The 17,128-nt window shown below is 51.6% G+C and overlaps 1 protein-coding gene across 2 annotated transcripts; it reads right to left on the bottom strand.

Moving 5' to 3' along the window:
• Positions 1-91: 91 nt before the first annotated feature.
• LOC137097872 (axin-1-like) lies at positions 92-14,895 on the bottom strand. Of its 2 annotated transcripts, XM_067473182.1 has the most exons (11): positions 14,627-14,895; positions 11,351-12,418; positions 6,335-6,475; positions 6,004-6,100; positions 5,746-5,883; positions 5,002-5,525; positions 4,665-4,835; positions 2,846-3,091; positions 2,079-2,198; positions 1,575-1,742; positions 92-976 (listed from the first exon to the last, which is right to left on the bottom strand). In XM_067473182.1, exons 2-11 carry the CDS (start codon positions 12,322-12,324, stop codon positions 850-852), a joined length of 2,706 nt encoding a protein of 901 aa, XP_067329283.1. In that variant the 5' UTR covers positions 12,325-12,418; positions 14,627-14,895; the 3' UTR covers positions 92-849. The 2 variants fall into 2 exon arrangements, with proteins under 2 accessions (XP_067329283.1, XP_067329284.1); XM_067473183.1 differs by lacking the exon at positions 2,079-2,198.
• Between the last annotated feature and the right edge of the window lie 2,233 nt (positions 14,896-17,128).

The raw sequence follows: 17,128 nt of genomic DNA, 5'->3' as shown, positions 1-17,128 counted from the left end.
CACCGCTTCCTTTCTTCCGGGGACCCCCACCCTCATGACCACACATAGAAGCAAACGGAAAGGGGCACCAATGAAGGCAAACGCGGAGGGCAACCCTTCAAACATGGGGTTTTATTCCATTATCATTATTATTATTATTATTATCCAAGTACCTTTCAAAAGATAAAATTGTACAAGTCGAGGTGTGAAAAATGTCCTGGAGGCACCAGCCGCCAACTGCCCAACCGCTGGCAGCTGATGCTTTGCTTACAAAATGTACATATTTACAGCCGAAGCCCCATCAGAAAACAGGGGAAACGAAGAAGACCTCTCCCCTCCGGGACGGACGGACAGGTCAGGCGCATTAAAAACCCCTCCCAGAAGGAAGGGAGGAAGCGGCCAGTCAGCCTCTTCTTCGGACCCAGGAGGAGGAGGAAGAGGAGGAGGAGGAGGAGGAGAGAGCTGTGTGGTTTGAAGGCACTCAGTGAAGCAAATGCAGATGGGGGGCGGGATGCAGCAGTGAGACACCCCCCCCCCCAATCCCCTCAAGAGCCCTCTTTAAGAGGAAGAAAGGAAAGGCCAGGCCTCCCAGGCTGAGGGCAGCCCTGTCCTCCATGGAAAGCCCTTGAGGGCAGAGGCAATGGGGAGGGAGCCCCACAAAGCCCAGAGCAGGAAAGGGTCAAAGTGCACAAGGCCCCCTCTTCCTTCCTTCCTTCCTTCCCTCCCTCCCTCCCTCCCCATTCTGGAAAGTGGTGCCATGCAGGTTTTTCCCATTCATAACAGACTTGGAAGAAGAAGCATCAGCCGCCCTTCCCTGCAGTGCCCCAGAACAGGAGGAACTCTTAGGGGACCCCACCGATCTCCCCACCACTAGTCGATCTTTTCCACTTTCCCAATGATCTTCTCCTCGAAGATGGGCAGGACAGCCTCGTCCTCCCGCACCTCTTCGAAGACCACACCGCAGTCGAATTCGTCGCTCACTTTCTTGAAGTAATACCTGGGGAAAGTCGGAAATCATAAGATTCGTAGAGTCGGAAGAGACCTCCTGGGCCATCCAGTCCAACCCCATTCTGCCAAGAAGCAGAAAAATCGCACTCAAAGCACCCCCGACAGATGGCCATCCATCCTCTGCTAAAAAGTCTCCAAAGGAGTTTCTACCACACTCTGGGGCAGAGAGTTCCACTGTTGAACAGTTCTCAAACTTAGGAAGTTCTTCCTCATGTTCCTGTAGTTTGAAGCCATTGTTCCACTGTGTCCTGGTCTCCAGGGCAGCAGAAAACAAGCCTGCTCCCTCCTCCCTATGACTTCCCCTCACATTTTGATCCATGCCCCTCATCATGTCTCCTCTCAGCCTTCTCTTCTGCAGACTAAACATGCCCAGCTCTTTTTAAGCCACTCCTCATAGGGCTTGTTCCCCAGACCCTTGAGGGAGGGAGCTGTAGGTCCAGTCAAAGAGAATGTACCCCAGAAATGCCTGAGATCTAAGAACAGGCCAGGGAGAGACCCCTCCACCTGCCCCATGGCTTCACCTTGCCCCCCGTAAGGACCCATTGGGCCCCTCTGGTGGATGCCACTCTTCCATCCCCGTTCCTCACCTGTAGTTCCCTTTCTTGGTGAGCAGCTCCTTGAATTGGCCCAGGGTGACCACGCGTCCCTTGACCAGCGTCCGGTAGGGGATGGGCTCCCCGCAGAAGTAGTAGGCCACCACAATGTTGTCGCAGGGCGGCTGGGGGGCTGGTGGGGGCCGCTTCTGGGTCTTCCCCCTGGAGGCAAAGGCAAGGCAGAGGAACATTACGACCAGGACACTGACCAGTTGCTGCGCTGTGAGTCCCATCAGTTTTGGAACAATGGGCCTGCAGCTGCATCTGGCTGACAAGGGATCCCAATAGAGCTGCCTTTCAGGACCAGGACTAGGAGGAGTGTGTGGGGAAGGAGGGAGTACGGGGTGACCCCTCCTCAAAACAGCCCCTCTTTTGCCTGGAAAGCCCCACCTGGACCTCCAGCCCCACCAAGCAACACTCAGACATGGACTCACACACACAGATGGGGGGATAGAGCAGGAGGGGAGGGGAGGGGAGGGGAGGGGAGGGGGCACATACTCGGGTGGCGTAGAGAGGTCCAGGTCGGAGACAGCGGGCACCACATTCAGGACCGGCAGGCAGGCCGGTCTGGCCGAGGAGGAGGAGGAGCGCCCTCGCTGGATGACCTCCTGGACATACCTGGGGAACAACCTCAGAGATTAGGCTTTCCTCCCCTGGAGAAGGGAGGAAGGAAGGGCAGGGAAGGGGAGGGGCTCCCCGAGGGGCCTGTCTGTCTATCTGGGAAGCGTGGGCCCTTGCCACCTGCCAGGCCTCCAGGCAAACCCAGCACAAGCAGCACAGAGCTGGGGAGGGAAAGGTCTTGGGGAGACCCAGGACACCATCCTAGGGCTTCTGTTGGGAGCATTTGCACACAGCCATCCATTCAAGAATCGGAGAACTCAGGGTCTCTGCCCACCACAGAGTTACTATTATTTATTTACTTCTTTTCTACCTTGCCTTTCCTGACCCCAGAGGGGACTCAAGGCGGCTTACAAATCCGGCAAAAATCTAATGCCGTACAGATAAACAAAACACATCTTGTCAAAATATAAAAAACAACCTAAACATATAAATGCTCACTACCCTCCCTATGCACCCTCCAGATGTGCCATGGGCTGTATGGGCGAGACCATACAGAGGGAGACTCGCTCCCACCCATTACGAGGGGAAGGAAGCCGGGCCAAGGCCAACTGCAGCCCCCAAGGCCCTCCGCTCTGGTCCTGGAAGGCAGCTCTTTGAACCCAGTGGAGACCCTCCACCAGCCCCCCTCCAGCCCCAGCCTGTACCTCTGCTTTCCTGGGACCTTCCCCGTCCGCTTCTCCTCCTCCTCCAGTCTCCGGCGGGCTTCCTCCAACTGCGTCAGGGGGTTGGGGGCCGGGTTGGGGGGCATGGTGGGGTCCTGGATGAAGGGGTGCGAGGGCTGCACCACGTTCCGCAGCTGAGCGCTGACCCAGGGGTGCAGAGCCACGGGGCGCTCCACGGAGGCTGGCCGCGGCAGTTCATGGCCTAGCTGCTTCTTAACGCCGGAGGAACTTTACAGAGGGAAGGAAGAGAAGACTGGGTAATGGCCCCAAAACATAGCCCCTCCCGCAAATACAAGGCAATGCTGGTGCTGTCACGGAAAGGATCTCCCCTCTTTGCCAGCTGAGGGTTCACCATGTTTGGTGCCCAGAGGAGGACATTCATTGGGCATGGGCTGCCCTATGATTCTCCCCTCAGCTCCATTCACATGTGTTTTTCCTTTACAGGCATTCACATTCCCTTTTCTAACGTATTTATGTATTTTCTATATCTCTACCCCACATTTCTCAACCCCATAGGGGACTTGAGGAGGCTTACATATATAGGCAGAAATTTGATGCCAAAAACACACAAAATAAGAACATATACATTAAACCAATCATTAAAAACACATAAAACCTTAAAACCACTACTTTAACATCATAGAATTCAGCATCATAGTCTGCAGTCATTCCAACTTGTCATTGCACTATTCCATAATTTTCTTATTGCGTTGACAGATTACTCACTGAATGCTTGGTCACACATCTATGTCTTTTGTTTTGCAATGCAACCATTAAGTATCCATTTTACTCAAGTCAAAGTATGTTATATTTTGTGGATCTATGCATTACGCTTTCTGCATCCTCATGGTCCTGCTAGTTACTGTATGGCTATCGGGTGTGGCCCCTACAGTGATGGGGATACTGGTTTCAATGTGATATATAACATACTTTGACCTGAGTAAATGGATACTTAATGGTTGCATTGCAAAACCAATCTGCTTGTAGAACAAAATTTTCTCCTTCAGATGACAGTATTCACAAGCATATTTAGGTAGACATTTTTAAATAATTGGTTTTGAACTTTGGTGGATTTTACCATTTGTGCCGAAAGTGCCAGATTTGAAGAGATCCTGCAGGGTGGTTAAAGATGCTGGATAGTTGCAAATCTGGCAGTATCATGTCCAGCACAAGCATCATGCTTGGTCAAAATTTCAAGTCCGCAACTTTGTTTGCATGGAAAAGGTTGTAGTCTAAACATTGGTCAAAATTTGTCACAACACATTTTGATGCACACTTTTGAGTCAACCTGTTCAACTGGATTTTGCCTCCATAATGTCTAAATTAATTTCATTGGAATCAGCAGAAATATCTGCACAGGATTTCAATTTACTAGCCATTCTTATACCTTTAGTTTCAATTTTATTAGACCCCAAAAAGCCCATTTCTTAAATGTCGTGCTCACACTGACTACCCTTCAGATAAAGGGGTCTAGATCAGGAACAATTGCAGTTCCACACCTCAAATTTTGGGAAACTTAGTTTTAACACCTGACTGGTGCTACAGCTAAAATTTGAACAAAAATGGAGAATATGATGGTGAGAACTTTTAGACCACTTGGTATGGACCTAAAGGTCAGGATCTAATTTCACTTGGAAGGTGGTTTCATAGCCAAGGGCCACCACTGATAAGGTCCTGTCTCTCGTTCCCACCAATCGCACATGCATGCGATTTCTCTCTTCTCTCCAACAGGACGCTTTCCTGCTCTGGCCATTGGGCCCAGGAGACACATACACATGCACACACCCCAAAGGGCTCTCACCTGTGGCCAGTCTTCTTGTGCCGGCTGATCTCCTTCTCACCCTCGATGATCCACTGGAGGATCTTCTGGTTCCTCTCCACATCCTCTGGTGACCCAGGGACTTCATAGCCGTCGCCTTTGCCCCCCTCGCCCTTCTTGGCGATACGCTTGGAGAGGAGGCTGGCTTTGCCGCTGCAGAGAAGTGAGTGAGGAGGGGGAGGATGAAGGCCAAGAGGCAGGGCCATATCTCCCAGCCAGGCTTCCTCCCCTCCCAAGGCCTGAGGGGCCCACATGGCGAAGCAGTCGTGGTGTAGCTCAAGTAGGCCTCCCTCCCTCCCCGCATTTTCCCATGTCTCACCTGTAGGCCGCAGGGTCCAGGCAGGCGCTCTCCCCGTAGAGCCGGGGCTTGTGGGCACCTTCCACGCCCCACCCAAAGGGACCGACTACCCGCCCCACGGGGCCCTCGGCCTCCGCGGGGGGCGGCTCCTTGCCCTTGAGGGGGCCGTGGTGATGTGCCGCATGGTGAAAGACGTGCTTGTGGTGGTGCAGGCCGGCGCCCTCCAACCTGGGCCCCACCTTCCCCGCATGCTTCCCATGCCCCAAGGGCAATGGGGGCCCCACCACTGCCATGGGGCCATGGAGGGAGGGCTTGCCGAGGGTCACAGCGGGGCCACTGTCTGGGGAGCGGGGCTTGGGGGACTGGCAGCCAGGGGTCTTCATAACCCGCTGGACGTGTTCATCCAGGATGCTCTCCGGGTTTTCCTCGTGGGCGTCCCTGGGCGGGGCTTCAGAGTAGCAGCGGGGGCCAAAATGGGGCAGGAGCACCTTGTGGCCCCCCAGGCAAGGGGCCAAAGGCATTTCCAGCTCTTCGCCTTCTTCCTCCTGCAAAAGGCACCAAATGAGTCTGGTGAAACTAGAGGAGGGGTCCCCCAAAGCCCGACAAATGGCAAAAGGCCGTACCTCTGCCCTGACCTCCCTAATCTTTGCCACAGAGAAAGGATCCCCCAAGGAAAAGGGGCATGGAGGAAGGTGGGGGTGAAGCTTGAGGAAGTGGCCCCAACCAATGGGACAAGCCCCCCAAAGCCCCCCTTCCCTCACTCACCGCACGGACGCGCTTCAGTCGCTCCTCCAGCTTAGCCTCGGCTTCCCGGTCCCTCAGGACCTCCTCCAGCCGGTGGATCAGCTCCGCAGCAAACTTCTGGGGTTCAACGTGGATATCCTTTGGCATTCGATAAGTACGCTTCACGGAAAAGATGCAGAGAGGGAATGAGCCCCACATCATCCCATCCCCATATGAGAAGGGCTCCCTTCCCAGTTTGGGGGGACCACACAGGGGAACACTGGGGCCAGGACCACTCACAGGAATGTGAGGTAGAGGCACACGTCCGTTGGCTTTGGCACTTTCCTGCATCTCTCTGCGATGCTGCTTCCGGAGTCGGTAGGGAGGGATCCCGTCTCTGCCAAGGGAAGGAGGTGTCAGGGGACCCCCATAGCAGAACGACCAGAAGCATGCTGCCTCCTGCAGCCAGGAAGGGCCTTGCCTCCTTCTCCCCTTTGGCAGCACCTTCCCTTTAACTGCTACTGTCCATTTCATCCACAATTTGGGGGACAGCCCCTATTCTTCCCTAAATAAGAATGGGGCTGTGTCCCTGCCCAACCCCAATCCCCAATCCTCCCTTCGCCCTGCTCACACGCTGCTGTCGGTCAGCGACATGGTGTCGGCATCACTGGACATGCTGTGCTGCTCGCTGTCGTTGGCACTGGCGGCCGGGGCCAAAGCGAAGCCTGTGTTGACGTAGTAGGGGTGCACCGGCTCCCTCCATGGACTGGGTCTGGCAGCAGAGAGCAAGGGGCACCGAGGTCAGGGCAACGGGGCACAAGGACCTCCTCCCCAAAGGGTGCATCTAGACCCTCCGCCCGGTCAGAAAAGAGTTCGCACAAACAAAAGCAAGGGAGGGTGGCGTCCATCCTGCACCCACAGGCTTTGGCCAGACCATGAAGAGGGCATTGGGTGGCCAGGCTCTGGAAAGGTCTCTCTTCTCTTGCCTAGGGCGGGCTCCTCCTGTGCCAAGTGGGGGAGTAAAGCCACAGGAAAGGACTCCAGAACCACAGCCAGCCAAATAGGGCCAATGGAATCAAGCCTTGGAGAATATTTAGCCCCTAGTTGTCCTACGTAGTAGTCGCACATCCTTCACTTTATCCCATGCCCTCTCTCCATTACTGCAGCTGGTACTTATTTTATTCCAATGTTTACATTCTGGCCATGGTGCCAGTAATTTACCACCACAGTTAGAGGATTGCAGCTTGATTGAGTCTGGGTTGATGTTTTTATATGTGCATGTGTTTTATGTTATTGTATTTTATATTGCATTCACTTTTAAGTTTGTTGTTTGGCACTTTGTGCCATCTGTAAGCTGCCTTGAGTCCCTTCAGGGAAATGGTGATGGTGGCAGGATATGAGAATAAAGATATTATTATTATTATTATTATTATTATTATTATTATTATTATTATTATGGTATCTGTCTTATGCCCCTGAAAGTGAATGGAGATTTATTTATTTAGTTATCATGTCAGGAGCAAACCAAGGGTACAGTTGTGATATATTTGAAAAAAACACTAAATTTAAAAACTTGGCATTATATTATATTAAATGCCCTTTGACCAGTAGCTGACCACTTGGACTGGCCAATCTCCATCAGCTGGCCACTTGGAATAGCCAATCTCCTTCCCAATCTCCAGAAGCAACCAGAATGGAGATTGGGAAGGGTGGCTCTGGCTGGAACCCCCCTCTTCCCCCTCCCAATCTTCTGGTCTCAGTTGGGCTTGAGCCTGGGAGGCAGCAGGACCAGAGAAGGGCTTGGGGGGGATTTCTGCATTGGGTTGTTGTAGGTTTTTTCAGGCTATATGGCCATGTTCTAGAGGCATTCTCTCCTGACGTTTTGCCTGCATCTATGGCAAGCATCCTCAGAGGTAGTGAGGTCTGTTGGAACTAGGAAAATGGGTTTATATATCTGTGGAATGACCAGGGTGGGACAAAGAACTCTTGTCTGCTGGAGCTGGGTGTGAATGTTTCAACTGATTTCTGCATTGCTTGTCACTTGGAGGAAACTTTCCTAGGAGGGGGACATCTTTGCTCCTGAGGAAGCCCTCCGTGGAGCAATTGAGCAGGCAGGCCATTCTCCAGCACTGACAAATCCCTTGAGCCATTTCATCAGACCCCCTAAGGGCCCTTCCACACAGCCCTATATCCCAGAATATCAAGGCAGGAAATCCCACATTATCTGAGTTTGGATTCAGATAACCCAGTTCAAAGCAGATATTCTGGGATATAGTGCTGTGTGGATGGGCCTTGATTTCTCTCCCTCCACCCCAGAGATATAGAACCACTTCCAGACAGGAGAAGGGGGTCACCATGCCCCAACCCTGTTCAAATGTTTGCAGATTCTAAATTGTATTGAAATTCTTTTAATGCAAACCACTTTGAAAGTCTCTTTGTGGAGAGAAAAAATGGGGTATCAACAAACATATAAACATAATACTAAACATCAAAATAATATTAACTTCTGGCTGCTGTCCATGGTCCAAGCAGCCCCACAGCTCCCCCTTCCCAGCTCTGTCCAATCTGGTCCTGGGGCAATCCTGATAATCCCAAGGAGGCCCCACAAGCACCAAAATCCAAGCCCAGGAAAGAATCCCAACCATCTCAGCCCCCCTTCTGCCATTCACCCTTTGCCCCCTGCCCCCACCATCCCTCCTAAGTTCTGCAAATGGGGTCCTGTTTACAAATCTCTTGGGGCCATTTAGAGCTGGATTTGTTTCTAAAGCATTTTGAGAGCAACAAAAGCAGAAAACATGGACCAAGGCATGCTTTCAGAGGGCCACCGATTGTGCGCCTGCAAGCGCACACACAAGGAAAGCGCATGCTGTCCTCCACTCTGTGTTCTATTTTTACCACAAACATTTGGTGCACAATTGAGAAGGAACAGGTGACAGTGGGGTCCTGCCTCCGCAAACAACCAGAGGCCTGAGAAGTCAATGGGGAGGAGCAGGGGAGAAGGGGGCTTTTGTCCAAGCCAGCTATGCTACCCCCTTAACCCTCAGGGAGGGTGTCTCTTGTGCCAGGCCCCAACTGGCATACACGCCCCCCCCCCCCAACCTTCAGATGCCTGGTGCACAGTAGGGGCTCTGAAAGCTTCTTTTTCTTACAATCATTGTTGACAATTCTTCTACAAGCAACAGGATATTGTTATCTCTGGGATCCTAGGGACAGCAGTCTGGAAGGAAGAGGGGACATTCAGAGCTTGTCCCCCACATTGAGATGGGTCACCAGTGTGTCTGATTATAAGGGGGGAAAAGGATACCATTGATTTAGGAGGATGCTCCCTGTTCTGCCAGTACTTAGGTGGAACTTGTCAGTAAATCAGAACAGGTACATTTTAAGTGTAACTCCAGCCTATCTATCCATCCATCCATCCATCCATCCATCCATCTATGTTTATTCATTGTAGCTTTGGATAGCACAGGGAAGGGTAAAAAAAACCCTGTTGCATTTGTTTTACTGTCTGTGCCCTCGTTCAGAAGGTGCCGGCTCATTTTCTGTCCCTTTGATAATTGGATTTTGGAAATTTTGGTTTGTTGTGGAAATAAGGATTGGAGATAAAGCTTCAGCAGAGACCCCTTTTTCCCATGATAATAACTCTAACAGAAATGGGTTTCCTTTCTTTCCAAAAGGAAGATGTCTCTCACTTCCTGTTGTCTCACCCCCGTTCTTAACTATGAATCATTTATGTCAGATGTTGGTAACTTGGGGACTGATCTATAAACAATAGGATATAATTACATCAAGGGGACCACTGACCGCTTAGGGAAGCTGATGAAGAAACACAACCTACAAACAGACCCACTAAGAAAATCCAACAAATGCTACGTTCAGCAAAGGACAAGAGGGTTCTTCTCATCTCTGCAGGAGTCTACCGTATACCATGCAGCTATATGGTATACCAAGTCTACATAGGGACCACCAAACGCAGCATTGCCCAGACACGAATCAAGGAACATGAAAAGCATTGCAGACTACTTCAACCAAAGAAGTCACCCATTGCAAAGCACCTGATGAACCAACCTGTACACAGCATATTATCTGAGAACACAGAAATGCTGGACCACTGTCACAACCACCATGTCAGACTACACAGAGAAGTCACTGAAATTCACAAGCATGTGGACGATTTCAACAGAAAGGAGGAAACCATGAAAATGAACAAAATCTGGCTACCAGTATTAAAAAACTCTAAAATTGGGACAGTTAATAAAGAACAACACACAGAAAACAAGGGAATTCCAGACAGGAAACAATCAGCACCAGTGAACATCTCCCAACAAAGGATTCCCCTAGGCAGGAATCAGGCAAGCCTTGAAGCTGCAAGGTTTTGCAATGCTGATCAAGATGATTAATTGCAACATTCCCACTTTCCTCCAACAGACAAGAGTTCTTTCTCTCACCCTAGACCTTCCATAGAAAGATAAACCTCCCTTGCTTAGTTTCCAACAGACCTCACAACCTCTGAGGATGCCTGTCATAGATGTGAGCAAAACATCAGGAGAGAATACTTCGGCAACATGGCTATACTGCCCGGAAAACTCACAGCAACCCAGGATATTGTTATGAGATCCCAGGGATAGCAGTCTGGAAAGGAGGACGCCATTCCCAGCCTGTCCCCCACATTGAGATGGGACACCAGTGTTAGGGGAAAGGATGCCACCAATTAGGGGTGCTTCCTTTTCTGACAAGCTTTTGACCATGTTTAGGCTCTCTAATAATATATAAATGAGGACCTTTAGATTCTTTATTAACACCTTATACTTCTGAAATCGAATACTGCTGTTTTACCTACAGCAATTGCTGTATTTTATTGATTTTACCAGAGGATACTGTGAATTTATGATACTGTATTGATTGTTTATTGTCTACTTGTATGTTTTGCTTAGCATTTTTGTATATTGTATATTTTGTTTATCCAGTGTGCCTTCCCTGAATAAAGGAAACAATCCCCCGCAAACACTCTGAGAAGCACTTTAATTACCCGTTGGGTTGCTCTTTACTTTTGATTTAAAACCCTCCAAATAGATACATCCTCTGCTCATGTCCAGCATTTATTTTTCAAGTTTTAACTATTACATTTGGCCCAGCCATAGGTTTTTAAACTCTTGTGTGTTATTGTCTACTTATGAGTTATATTAATTGTATTGTTTATTGCTTGTTATTTTATTATTGCTTGTTGCTTTTGATGTGCTGTTGGGCTTGGCCTCATGTGAGCTGCTCCAAGTCCCTTGGGGAGATGGTGGCAGGGTATAAAGTATTATTATTATTATTATTATTATTATTATTATTATTATTATTATATTGCACGTCACCTTGAGTGTTTTGTGAGCTGTCCCGAGTCCCTCTGGGAGATGGTGGCAAGATATAAATAAAAGTTGATTATTATTACTATTATTCCTGCCTTTCCAATACAGCCATGTGCCCTGCTGCAGTGGACAGGCTGTTCTCCAGCACTCTCTCAGACAGAAGGGCCGGAGAGTGCCTCTTTCAGTAGCTGGAGAAAGGCGCTGCCCTCTTCCCCAGAGAAGCCTCTTGTGGCCCAACTCCCAGCCAGGACCCCTCCGTTCCCCTCGATATGTGACGACAAGCCCTTGCCTCTCACCTGAACTCCCGTCCTTCGCTGTAGCGTCTGGGGGCCACTGCGGAAGTGCTGCTAGGGCTGATGGCAGAGGGAGGGGCTCCGTGAGTGGCCTGCTGGACGGTGGTCTCCCTTAGCAGCGTCTGGGTCAGGCATCCGGTGGGGGCAGGCAGCAAGGGGTCCCTGGGGGCTTCAACCACTGCCCGGCCCATGGCCCCCTTCCCCTCAGGAACCTCCTCGCCCTTCCACTCCTCATCCTCGTTGAGGGTGGGAAGGTAGCCTGGGAGACCCTTCCCGTTGCTTTCGGGGCTGTGCTCTCCGCAGGGGCCCTTCGGGCTCTCCCCACCTCCACAGCCCCCTCCTCCTCCACCACTCCTGGCATATTCCAGGTAGATGTCGGACTTGAGGAAGAGCGGGTAGGAGTGCTCCTCAATGGCGGCTTGGACCTCGGTCTGGGCCTGATCGAAGGCGTCCGGATCCACCAGCTGCCGCAGGACACAGTCCCTGATGAAGCTCTTGGTGGCCGGCTTGACCCTGCGTGCAACCACGCCGGCACCGTGCAAAACATACTTTTTGTAGATGGCCCTGGCCAGCTTCAACCGCTTCTCCTCGCTGCCTTCGCTGGGCGCCAGCTTCCGGAAGCCGCTGCAGGCGAACCAGAAGTCCAACAGGTCGGCACAGCCTTCCTCGCGCAGGAAGCTGCGGAAGAGTTGGGTCCCATCCCGGTCGTCCAACAGCGAGTGTAGAGAGCCGGCCCAGCGCAAGGCGGGGGGTGTCGGGGAGGCGCTGCCCTCAGGCTCATAGCCCAGGTCCAGGTCCGGGCGACGGGGTGTGGCTTCTGCCTTGAGGGCCTCCCCACTGTGGAAGAAGCCCCCGTGGCTGGGCAGGCGCACTGTTTCTGCGGAAACCAGCTCTCCTTCCTCGCCGGGGACCGGGGGTCGCGGGGCGTCCTCCGAGAAGCCGCCCCCAGGGTCCGGCGTGAAGCCAGGCACACTCATCCTTGTTGCCAGGGCCACTGCGTCCGTCCGGAGGAGAAGGGGCAGGGCAGTGGGTGCCTCTCAGCGTGCCCCCAGGCAGGAGGCCCAGCGCCGGCTGCAAGGAACAAGGAGAGTGTCCAGTTTAATGCCAGATGCACATGTGAAAGCAAATAAAAGGGGCTTTACTTCAGCCAAAAGAATTGAATACGCACTGGGTTGTAGGTTTTTCGGGCTATATGGCCGTGTTTGTCATAGATGCAGGCGAAACGTCAGGAGAGAATGCTTCTAGAACACGGCCATATAGCCCGAAAAACCTACAACAACCTAGTGATTCCAGCCATGAAAGCCTTCAACAATACAGTGAATATACAGTAACACAAAACAGAGTCTTTTCTTCAGACAACAAATTAAAGTCATGAAAATCAGAAGTCTTCAAACAGCTAGCAAACAATGTCTTGGAAACAAAGCATCCTTACAAACAACAAGAGCCTTCAGAGATCAGACGGTGGAGCCACGGCAGGGTGCTGGTAGTAGGAGCTCCCCCAGAATAGGAGCCCCTGGCTTTGCTGCTAATTTATAGTCCAGCACACCTATCCCTAGGGCATGGTCTGAATACTCAGTGTTTTCTCTGCTAGCCTCACTGATCTTATAGAACCACAGAGTTGGACGAGACCTCCTGGGCCATCCAGTCCAAACCCCTGCCACGAAGAAGGAAAACTGCATTCAAAGCACCCCCAACAGATGGCCATCCGGAGTCCCTGACTTTGCTGCTAATTTATAGTCCAGCACAGCTATCCCTAGGGGACGGTCTGAATACTCAGTGTTTTCTCTGCTAGCCTCACTGATCTTATAGAATCATAGATTTGGAAGAGACCTCCTGGGCCATCCAATCCAACCCCCTGCCAGGAAGCAGGAACATCACATTCAGAGCACCCCCAACAGATGGCCATCCAGAGCTCCTGACTTTGCTGCTAATTTATAGTCCAGCACAGCTATCCCTAGGGCACGGTCTGAATATTCAGTGTGTTCTCTGCTAGCCTCATTGATCTTATAGAATCATTGAGTTGGAAGAGAGCTCCTGGGCCATCCAGTCCAATCCCCTACTAGGAAGCAGAAAATCGCATTCAAAGCAACCCCAACAGATGGCCATCCGGAGTCCCTGACTTTGCTGCTAATTTATAGTCCAGCACACCTATCCCTAGGGCATGGTCTGAATACTCAGTGTTTTCTCTGCTAGCCTCACTGATCTTATAGAACCACAGAGTTGGACGAGACCTCCTGGGCCATCCAGTCCAAACCCCTGCCACGAAGAAGGAAAACTGCATTCAAAGCATCCCCAACATATGGCCATCCAGCCATCCACTTCCAACAGACCTCACTACCTCTGAGGATGCTTGCCATAGATGCAGGCGAAATGTCAGGAGAAAATGCCTCTAGAACATGGCCATATAGCCCGGAAAAACCTACAACAACCCAGTGATTCCGGCCATGAAAGCCTTCGACAATACATTCAACAAAGTCCCTGACTTTGCTGCTAATTTATAGTCCAGCACAGCTATCCCTAAGGCACGGTCTGAATACTCAGTGTTTTCTCTGCTAGCCTCACTGATCTTATAGAATCACAGAGTTGGACGAGACATCCTGGGCCATACAGTCCAACCCTCTGCCAAGAAGAAGGAAAAGTGCATTCAAAGCACTCCCAACAGATGGCCATCCAGCCATCCACTTCCAACAGACCTCACTACCTCTGAGGATGCTTGCCATAGATGCAGGCCTCTAGAACATGGCCATATAGCCCGAAAAAACCTACAACAACCCAGTGATTCCGGCCATGAAAGCCTTCAACAATACATTCATCCAGCCTCTGTTTAAAACCCTCCACCACCACATGCAGGGGCGGAGAGTTCCACTGCTGAACAGCTCTCACAGTCAGGAAGTTCTTCCTAATGTTCAGGTGGGATCTCCTTTCGGCGTTGCAGATATGAAGGGATTTCTGATCTATCTGCTGCCTGTCTTCCTTCTTCTTCCTCCCCAACACTCAGGCCCAAATCCCCAGAGTCAGAAGAGCAGTCCACGACAGATAGGGACAATGGCAAGGGTGGGCAGGCAAGTGGCCTCAGGGACCCTTCCCACAACACACAGCCTCAGGCCAAGCGGTGGGCGACCTGCCAGGCTACAGGCTCCCATCCTTCCCAATCTGCAGACCCATCATCCCCATCCAGGGGGGAGGCGCCTGGAGAGTGGGGTCACGACCCCGGAAGCACTTGGGGGGGTTGCCCTGGAGGCACTTCCGGGGCGCCCAGAACCCCCAAACCTGGCTCACCTTCGGCCCGGCTGAGGCGGGAGGAGGAAGAGCCGGGGCCCAGGAGGCGGGGAGGCCGAGGAGGAGGAGGAGGAGAAGGGCGGGCGGCGGCGGCGGGGGCCCATCTCGCTCTCCCCGCAGGAGACGGACGGGGTCACGCCGGGCCCGCTTCCTCCCTCCCTCGCTCTCTTTCTCGCTCGGCGGGGCCTGGCCTCTTCCTCCGCTCCTTCCTTCCTTCCTCCCTTCTTCCTTCCTTCCGTTCTTCCGCCGCCGGAGACGCAGAGGAGCTGGCCCAACAGCGCCCCCTGGCGGCCCGGATGCGCCTGCGCAACCGGAAGAGCCGAAAAGGAAAGGAAGGCAGGCGCCGGAAGGAAGGCAAGAAGGGAGGAGAGAAGCCCCGCCCCTCCTCTTGGCCCCGCCCCTTCTCTTGGCCCCGCCCCCTTGCCAGCCTCTTTCAAACACACTGTTCTAGGAGCAGTCTCTCCTATGGCAGAGGCTTCCTCAGAGATTGTGAGGTCTCCTGTTGGAAACTAGGAAAAATTGGGTTTATATATTTGTGGAAAGAACTCTTGTCTTTAGTCGTCCAGAGGAGGGCGACTCAAATGATCAAGGGTCTGGAGAACAAGCCCTATGAGGAGCGGCTTAAGGAGCTGGGCGTGTTTCGCCTGAAGAAGAGAAGGCTGAGAGGAGGTATGATAGCCATGTATAAATATGTGAGAGGAAGCCACAGGGAGGAGGGAGCAGATCAGGTGTCTGGAGAACAAGCCCTATGAGGAGCGGCTTAAGGAGCTGGGCATGTTTCGCCTGAAGAAGAGAAGGCTGAGAGGAGATATGATTGTTGTTGTTGTTCATTCGTTCAGTCGTCTCCGACTCTTCGTGACCTCATGGACCAGCCCACGCCAGAGCTCCCTGTCGGCCGTCACCACCCCCAGCTCCTTCAAGGTCAGTCCAGTCACTTCAAGGATGCCATCCATCCATCTTGCCCTTGGTCGGCCCCTCTTCCTTTTGCCTTCCACTTTCCCCAGCATCATTGTCTTCTCTAGGCTTTCCTGTCTCCTCATGATGTGGCCAAAGTACTTCAACTTTGTCTCTAGTATCCTTCCCTCCAATGAGCAGTCTGGCTTTATTTCCTGGAGGATGGACTGGTTGGATCTTCTCGCAGTCCAAGGCACTCTCAGCACTTTCCTCCAACACCACAGCTCAAAAGCATCGATCTTCCTTCGCTCAGCCTTCCCTAAGGTCCAGCTCTCACATCCATAGGTGACTACAGGGAATACCATGGCTTTGACTAGGCGGATCTTCGTTGCCAGTGTGATGTCTCTACTCTTTACTATTTTATCGAGACTGGACATTGCTCTCCTCCCAAGAAGGAAGCGTCTCCTGATTTCCTGGCCACAGTCTGCATCTGCAGTGATCTTTGCACCCAGAAATACAAAGTCTGTCACGGCCTCCACATTTTCTCCCTCTATTTCCCAGTGGTCAATCATTCTTGTTGCCATAATCTTGGGTTTTTTTATGTTTAGCTGCAACCCAGCTTTTGAGCTTTCTTCTTTCACCTTGATTAGAAGGCTCCTCAGCTCTTCTTCGCTTTCGGCCATCAGAGTGGTGTCATCTGCATATCTGAGGTTGTTAATGATATATGAGATATGATAGCCATGTATAAATATGTGAAAGGAAGCCACAGGGAGGAGGGAGCAAGCTTGTCTTCTGCTTCCCTGGAGACTAGGACGCGGAACAATGGCTTCAAACTACAACAAAGGAGATTCCATCTGAACATGAGGAAGAACTTCCTGACTGTGAGAGCCGTTCAGCAGTGGAACTCTCTGTCCCGGAGTGTGGTGGAGGCTCCTTCTTTGGAAGCTTTTAAACAGAGGCTGGATGGCCATCTGTCAGGGGTGATTTGAATGCAATATTCCTGTTTCTTGGAAGAATGGGGTTGGACTGGGTGGCCCATGAGGTCTCTTCCAACTCTTTGATTCTATGATTCTATGCTTGAGGCAAATGTGAATGTTGCTGTTGGCCTGCTTGATTAACATTTGATAGCCTGGCAGTTTTTTTGTTTGTTTGGTTCTTACTGCCTGGGGGAATCCTTTGTTGAGAGGTGATTAGCTGTCCCTGATTGTTTCCTCTCTGGAGTTTCCCTGAGTTTGAGTGTTGTCTTGCTGTTATAATTTTAAAGTTTATTAATACTGGTATCCAGATTTTGTTCATTTCCATGGTTTCCTCCTTTCTGTTGAAATTGTCCACATGCTTGTGGATTTCAATGGCGTCTCTGACATGGTGGTTGTGAGAGTGGTCCAGCATTTCTGTGTTCTCCAATAATATGCTGTGTCCAGGTTGGTTCATCAGGTGCTCTGCTATGGCTGACTTCTCTGGTTGGAGTAATCTGCATGCCACATTATCACGGGGTGTGTGCAGCCCCTGGTAGCGCAGTAGGTTAAACCCCTGTGCTGGCAGGACTGAAGACCGACAGGTCGCAGGTTCGAATCCGGGGAGAGGCGGATGAGCTCCCTCTATCAGCTC

This window comes from Anolis sagrei, chromosome X, assembly GCF_037176765.1.
Source record: "Anolis sagrei isolate rAnoSag1 chromosome X, rAnoSag1.mat, whole genome shotgun sequence".
Lineage (NCBI taxonomy): Eukaryota > Metazoa > Chordata > Lepidosauria > Squamata > Dactyloidae > Anolis > Anolis sagrei.
The sequence above is the reverse complement of the archived record's forward strand: the minus strand, read 5'-3'. Positions and strand labels throughout refer to the sequence as shown.

Bases quoted from the DNA above. Each gene is read 5' to 3' on its own strand.
- LOC137097872 (XM_067473182.1), bottom strand. From the start codon at position 12,324: ATGAGTGTGCCTGGCTTCACGCCGGACCCTGGGGGCGGCTTCTCGGAG. The intron at 6,101-6,334 runs GTGAGCAGGGCG...TTCCCTTGGCAG, and splicing joins TCGCTGACCGACAGCAGCGT to AGACGGGATCCCTCCCTACC. The intron at 977-1,574 runs GTGAGGAACGGG...GACTTTCCCCAG, and splicing joins ACCAAGAAAGGGAACTACAG to GTATTACTTCAAGAAAGTGA.